Source organism: Somniosus microcephalus, chromosome 6, assembly GCF_052327205.1.
Source record: "Somniosus microcephalus isolate GS21.2 chromosome 6, FLI_Smic_1.0, whole genome shotgun sequence".
NCBI classification, from domain to species: Eukaryota; Metazoa; Chordata; class Chondrichthyes; order Squaliformes; family Somniosidae; genus Somniosus; species Somniosus microcephalus.
In genome coordinates this window covers 44,611,827-44,619,519 of record NC_140992.1, presented here as the reverse complement: position 1 = coordinate 44,619,519, position 7,693 = coordinate 44,611,827, and the positions used below count along the sequence as shown (strand labels likewise).

Genomic DNA, 7,693 nt, shown 5'->3' with positions numbered 1-7,693 from the left:
AGTCAACATGGTTTTGTTCAAGGCGGAGATCGAGAGATTTTTGGACTTCAGAGGAATTAAGTGATATGGGGATAGGACAGGAAAGTGGAGTTGAGGTCAAAGATCAGCCATGATCTTATTGAATGGCAGAGCAGGCTCGAGGGGTCGTATGGCCTACTCCTGCTCCTAATTCTTATGTTCTTAAATAAGTTGTAAACATGGGCCATGTTTTGGCTCATACCAAGTTTATCATAAAAATATCCACATACCTTATTTCTTTTGTTTGCAATCTCCAGTAGTATTGTAACTGAAAAACTACAAGGTGATTGCTAATGGTAGAATTAAATTCTACTGTTAACAGCGAACATGGAAAGGACAGCTTGTGTTCTTTGGCAGAATTATTAAATTCTATGCAATAATGGTTGTACAGTACATTCATAATGTTCTAAGTGACATTCCCATAGCATATATGATTCCACAGGTCACTAAAAGGATGCAACATCTTATGATATAAATCTGGAAATCATGGTACTAATTAGCATAAAATAAAAGACAAAAACAATTTGATTATTTTTATTTGACTGTCATCATTAGCACACTAAGTGTTTTTTTTGATTTAACAGTCCATTTTGGCAAGTAAACTTTTAACATGGCAGATTATGGTCTGCATCACACAAGAATGCTATAATTTAATACAATAAAGTTAATCCACCCAAAGCGAAGTGTGACATTGTTGGGCAATGACAATACACCTGTAACTAATTAAGGACCAAATATGATTGATGTATTTTGGAATATGCATACTTTTAGGAGAAGGCAGCCAGTAATTTTAAGTGATTTACTTCGCAGGATGCAGCAAAACAATATAAAAAGTTAGGGCTTGTTACAGGTGTAACATCAAAACTAAAATTAGTGGCACATTGATGGAAAATAACAAAAATTTTTTTAAAAAGACATTGGCGTGTGCAGGAAAGATTTTGCCTTTTAACTCTCTCTGCCTCCTCGTCATTCCTCCCACTATACTCAGCCAGGTCATTACGGATATTTTTCTATCCCCGTGTTCTTGGATAGTGAAATGAACACAAAGAAGTGGTGAACCTTGAAAGTACATCATGCTGAATTTTCCACACTGAATCACACACTATAATGATAATTCATCTTTGACATGGGTTATTTGTCACCCAACCACCTTCCTCCCGATTCTCCAAATCAGCTATAACGGATGTACTCCTGTGCTATCTACCTTCCTTCCCTAACCTAGAATATCCCCAATAATATATCCAAACAGATTCATATTTGTTAGCTGGTTTCTTAAATTTCATGGGGAGCTTGCCCAGTACAGCTTGGAGGGGGTACTGCTTAATAATGTTACAAAAATATTGCCAGATACAGTCTGACTTATTTTAACTGCCTACCTATCTCTTTCCCTTTTTAAAACCCACACACGCCACTGTCAGACACAACATAATAGCTACTTTTTAACGATATTATCCCCCAAAATTCAATCCAACACTAACATAACACATTTGAAACCAATTCAAAGGAAAACATGCAGACATTTAATTGGAGCAAATACTAACCTTTTCCTATTGATCACTGCAATAGCTGATAACATAAATATATAAAGAAATAATTAAGCAACCTAAAGAATTCACAATGGGCAAAGTAAACTTTTAGTGAATGAGTAAACTCATATCTATGCAATCCAAATAAATCAGATACTTCATGCTTTATGTAAGATCTTAAAAATTAAGTGGATTCGTCGCTCCTACTTGGTTGGGTTTTTTTTTTACACGTTCAACTTTTTTGCACAAGGATATGCATATTCAACAATGAATGTATGATAAACATGCCTGAATGCCTACTTATTTGTTTTTCTGCTTACATTTCCCACCATGTTCTTTCCCTTTCTCAAACTCTGCAATCTGATTGAATATTTCCAGCAGATTTGGAGGCATGCTTTTCACTGCCTTGCCGTCAGCAGAATTATGATTATGGGGGTTTTCTTTGGAATTCTCCCTTAAATCTTCCCTGTAATGTCTACTTTCACTTTCTTCTTTCCAGTCCTTGTAGCTAGCTCCACTTTCATTTATGTCGTCCTTTCCACCATCTTCACCTTTTCCAAAATCATGTCTTTCATCTTTGCAATTAGAATTACTTAACCAACAATTTTTCCTTTCATGTTGGTACTTGTCACCTGACAAATGTGAATATTCTGACCCTGAAGATCCAGAGTAGCCCCTGTTGCTTTTTTCACACTTTTTACTATTGTATTCATGACCAAATTCATATTCTTGAACCAGTTTCCTAAATTTGTCTTGGTCATTTGATTTTTTGTCACACAATTCCCTGCCTTTATCTGCTTTGTGTCCTTTGTCATATTGGCTACAGCTATCATGAGTTCTTGAACTATATAAGGACTCTTTGCTATCTTCAGACCTACCTCCAAGAGGATCTAAAATTTCAACTGACGATGAAGAAATTGAACAGTACCTTCTTTTCTCCATGATCTCTGACCACTGGTCTACAGAACTGTCATGTTTCTCCAGCAGCTTTGCTACTTCCTGTTTCTGATTCAGAAAGGAAGCTGAAGTATCAGCTGGAGGAGTATACCATTCTGTCTTATTGTTGGGTGAATGATGAACTTTCTCATCACATGAACTTCTACTTAAACGTCTCTTCTGACTGCGTGAGGAATTTGAACGTTTCCTCCGTCGCTTCTTTGTTGATTTATGTTTCCTAGAACGTTCAGGTGAAGATGATGAAGTAGACCATGATGTGGATTCAGATGAGTCAGTTGAAGACGATGATGTTGATCTCTTCCTTTTTTTCTTCATCCTGTAAAGAAATATACTAATTACAAAATTGCCATGATTCAGAATCAAGTGCCAAGATCAAAATTAATATTTGTTCACTGTACATGTTTTGTTACTTTGAATGCTAGATATTGCTGACATCAGCACCCAAGGCACTAATTTCTGACTGACAAGAGAGTAGGCACCACTAAAATGAGAAGATTTTGACTAAACAAGCTGAACTTCTGAAGAGTTGTATAATTTGTGGAATGAGGAACCATGTTAGGTTTAACTGTCATTTGAGGATATGCTTCCAAGATATGCAAGAACTGGATGTTAAAAAATGTTATCTCCAACAGATCTGAGAATCAAGCCTTCATCAGTGGAATGAAATTGCTTCAATTAGCTGAAGACATTAATGATAAAAAGGGAATATCTAAATAATTTTGAAGAATACAAAATATAAAGGCTTGCATGCCCCAAAGCTATTGGTAATGAGGGTAGGAATAAATCCTGTGCTGTTAATTTTATACATGATCAAAGGTGCACCTAAGAACAGATAATATATTGTAGGTCTGGTTCTGAAAAAAATTGATCTTTACTTTCCAGGCCATTGCAGTCTGCTGCTAAATAGCCCATTCTGAGAGTACTTTTTAAAAGGGACAGAAGAATAAGCAGTAAATTGAACCTTTTTGGATTTATCTCCCTTGAAAATAAACCAAGAAGCATTTTGGACTTCAAAGACTTGTAAGGATTACCAATTTGTAAATTACACCAGTATCTGCTGCAGTAATCCAATCTTTTGATCTCTTAGCCAAATTGGCTGCTAAATGTAGTGACTTCTTTAAAGGTTTATACTCAACTCTCCAAAACACAGCTTAGCATGTGCCCAGTGATAATCTGAGTTACTGAACTGTTGAAAATACCAGCTGAAGTAAAATGTAAATAATTCATAGATTTTAAATCCCACCTTTCTCGATCCAGAAGTGTCAGTTTATCTCATTTTCTCAAATGGCATCATGCAACGGCACAAACTACACTCAGTTGAGAAAGTTACCTCTTTTCTTCTTTTAACAGCTTACGCAATTTCTCTGCACTTGACACCTCGATTTTTTTCTCCTCTTTAGTTTCTTTTTCTTTCTTTTCAAGTGATTTCTTTTATACCCAGTCATCATGAAATTGTGGCAAAAATTACATTTAGTTTTCAGTCAGCGACACCATTGATCACAATTGCATTCAGAAAACCGTGTCACGTTACCAGTTTTAAAAGATTAAAGGTTAGCCAGATTGAGAGTCAATAACCAAATATATATTGTATTAAAAATGGTACAATTTAGTTATTTTTAATAATCAAAGGAGCACAAGAAATGGCAACGAAAAGACACGTTAAGTTCAATAGAAGCAGTGATAGACAATTAAAAAAAAAAAATTAAATTAGAAGGAAAAACACAGATCAGGAACAAATTATGGAGAAGGCGGCAGTCCATGAGGAAGTTTAACATTATACAGTAGAAAAAAGCAGAAAGGACAGCATATCAGCATGTAGTGGTCAAAACAGGCAAATACGGAGATGACCAATTTGGCAATCCAAAGAAAATGGATATTGGAATAACAGAAAAGTAAATCAAGAAAACAGCAAAGCAAGGGAGTCATTGAATATTCACAAATTTAATTACGATCAATTCAAACAAAGGTTTTGTACAATGTATCAAAATATGTGTTTTGAAAAACAAACCACCAAAGTCACCGTGCATTACCAGTTGTCCCCCAATGACCAAAGTACAAACCAGGTTTGTGCAGCAGAATCCAGTTCAGATCAGGTGTGGTGGGTAATGAATTACAGCATCCAAGGCCCCAGAAAGAAAATGCACACAAAAAACAGAACAAGGAAAAAAAAAATCAGTAATGCAAGAACATTCCTAAACAACATAAACAACATATACTATCAAACTGAAAACACCTCATATAAAATCAAGTTAAAGGTCTCGTTAAGGCACGAAGGAAGCCAAGTTCCTGTCAATAATTTTAGCCAAAAAGTTGGCAAAAGTACAAAATGTGGAAATCTGTTTTGTGCTGTCACTGACTTCATTAAAATTAAATCAAGAAAACAAATTTCACGCACAACATTAAAAGTTACTTTTTCTGGGGGAGGAAGGCAAAGAGAAAGAGGTGTGCGAGAGTGGCAATAAAGGGGCTTAGCAACATTTGAGGAGAGAAAGCACACCAGTCTTAGAATCATAAGAACATAAGAAATAGGAGCAGGAGTAGGCCATTTGGTCCCATATCCCTCGATTCCCTTAATAGCCAAAAATTTATCGATCTCTGTCTTGAATATACTCAATGACTGAGCCTCCACAGCCCTCTGGGGTAGATAATTCCAAAGATTCACCACCCTCTGAGTGAAGAAATTTCTCCTTATCTCAGTCCTAAATGGCCGACCCCTTACTCTGAGACCCCTGGTTCCAGACTCCCCGGCCAGGGGAAACATCCTCCCTGCATCTACCCTTTGAAGCCCTGTAAGAATTTTGTATGTTTCAATGAGATCCCCTCTCATTCTTCTAAACGCCAGAGAATATAGGCCTAGTCTACTCAATCTCTCCTCATAGGACAATCCCCCCATCACAGGAATCAGTCTGGTGAACCTTCGTTGCACTCCCTCTTTGGCAAGTATATCCTTCCTTAGGTAAGGAGACCAAAGCTGTACACAATACTCCAGTCGTGGTCTCATCAGGGCCCTATATAATTACAGTAAAACGCCTTTACTCTTATACTCAAATCCTCTTGTAATAAAGGCCAACCTACCATTTTCTTTCCTAATTGCTTGCTGTACCTGCATGCTAACTTTTAGTGATTCGTGTACAAGGACACCCAGGTCCCTCTGAACAACATTTCCCAATCTCACAATTTAATAAATACTCTGCTTTTCTATTTTTCCTACCAAAGTGGATAACTTCACATTTCTCCACATTATATTCCATTTGCCATGTTCTTGCCTACTCACTTAGCTTGTCTATATCCCCATTAAGCCTCTTTGCATCCTCCTCACAACTTACATTCCCACCCAGCTTTGTATCATCAGCAAACTTGGATATATTACATTTGGTCCCCTCATCCAAATCATCGATAAAGATTGAGTGTAGCTGAGGCCCAAGCACTGATCCCACTAGTTACAGCCTGCCAACCCAAAAATGACCTGTTTATTCCTACTCTGTTTTCTGTCCGTTAACCAATCCTCAATCCATGCTAGTATATTACCCAATCCCATGAGCCCTAATTTTTTTTTAATAACCTCATGTGTGGCACCTTATTGAATGCCTTCAGAAAATCCAAATACACCACATCCACTGGTTCCCCCTCATCTATTCCGTCTGTTACAACCTCAAAAAACTCATTCGTCAAACACGGTTTCCCTTTCATAAATCTGTGTTGACTCTGCCCAATCCTATTATTATTTTCCAAGTGTCCTGTTACCACGTCCTTAATAATAGATTCTAGCATTTTCCCTACTACTGATGTCAGGCTAACTGGTCTGTAGTTCCCCGTTTTCTCTCTCCCTCCTTTCTTCATATCCTGAATGACAACCTAGAAATGTGCTTGTGAAAAGGGAGCACCTAACTGGATACTACAGGGTTGGAAATCTATCTTAAATGTTATAAGCAAAGATTTTTTTTTGGTCTAATAGGGACGGCATATTAAGATGTTGCAGGAGATTATTAAACATATACACATCTCACGCACATGCACATACACACAATACTAGTGGTTTGACAGATGTGACATTTATGTGCAACAGCACAGGAGAGATTTAAAATGGAAATGTCACACAAAGCGAGATTTCAATTGTAAAAATCTGACAAGTTCAGTCTTCAACCAATTTCTGATTAAAAAATTGTTTTAATAGATTTTCAGATGCATTTAAGATGAAAACAAATGCAAAACTTGTCAACTTTACAGTATCAAAATATAACATATTATTGCAAGATATTATGAGTAATACTCAAGCACAGCATTGCCCGCCTTGCCTTTCTAAACACTGATATAATGGTAACACTGATGGTGCTTGATTGCATTTCTCCTGCTAATATAAAATAGTTTTTTCTGAACTAATTTTTCCTTCTCCTGCTCCATATTATTGAGGGCAGGCACCTTACTCTGAGGCCATGCATTTGAGCCAACCACCAGGAGGTACTTGTCGTCACTTGTCCTCAAATGTTCCCTCCCTCAGTGAAATGGCTGCCTCGATTGACCTAGGTCATGGATGTCAATCTCTCCCCAAATTGATGGTTGTGTCATATAAGAACACAAGAGCATATAAGAAATCACACCTAAATTGTTGTGCAGAAACACCTGCAGATTTGCAGTCCATAAAAGAAACAATGTCATCTGGGAACTACAAGACAAAATTTCTATACTGGAGAGTAGATCTAGTTCCCTCAAACTAATTGCTATATGGCTAAAGAATTATGAAATATTAAGTTGCAAGCCCTTGAAAAAAAGTTCCTAAAAGTTAGTCCCTACTGCATTAATGTGGTAAGCAGCACCTTTTAAGTTTAATTTTACAAAAGGTTTTGAACCCAGAAAGTATATGTCTGATGTAACTGTATGAAGCACAACACTAAACAATTTTAAGTTAAAGTTTTCAATATAAATGTAGCAAGAATAAAGTGCTAATCTCTGTAACAATCCAATTTCAACTTCTTTTCCAGATGTTTTTGCTGAGGACCACAGATCAGAATTTGCTTATTGACAACTCAATTTCAGCTGAATCACACAAAATATCCCCACAGGTTTTAAAGTCAAATTGTTGTATTAAAAGGAAGGAAAGCAGAAACTATTAATTCCTGACTAAATAACAGTAATTTCATGTTACAAAAATTAGTTTGGTTTTGTGACCATGGCTCTCTCTGATCAAGTACTGT

The 7,693-nt window shown here is 36.7% G+C and overlaps 1 protein-coding gene across 1 annotated transcript in view; it reads right to left on the bottom strand.

Moving 5' to 3' along the window:
• Positions 1-538: 538 nt before the first annotated feature.
• ttc14 (tetratricopeptide repeat domain 14) overlaps positions 539-7,693 on the bottom strand; it is a 30,649-nt gene continuing 23,494 nt past the window's right edge. The window contains exons 11-12 of the mRNA XM_085990125.1: positions 3,832-3,929; positions 539-2,817 (exon numbers count right to left, since the gene is read on the bottom strand). Of these exons, the coding sequence (XP_085846251.1) occupies positions 1,845-2,817; positions 3,832-3,929 (1,071 nt within the window). The 3' untranslated portion in view covers positions 539-1,844. The remainder of the gene's footprint in view (positions 2,818-3,831; positions 3,930-7,693) is intronic.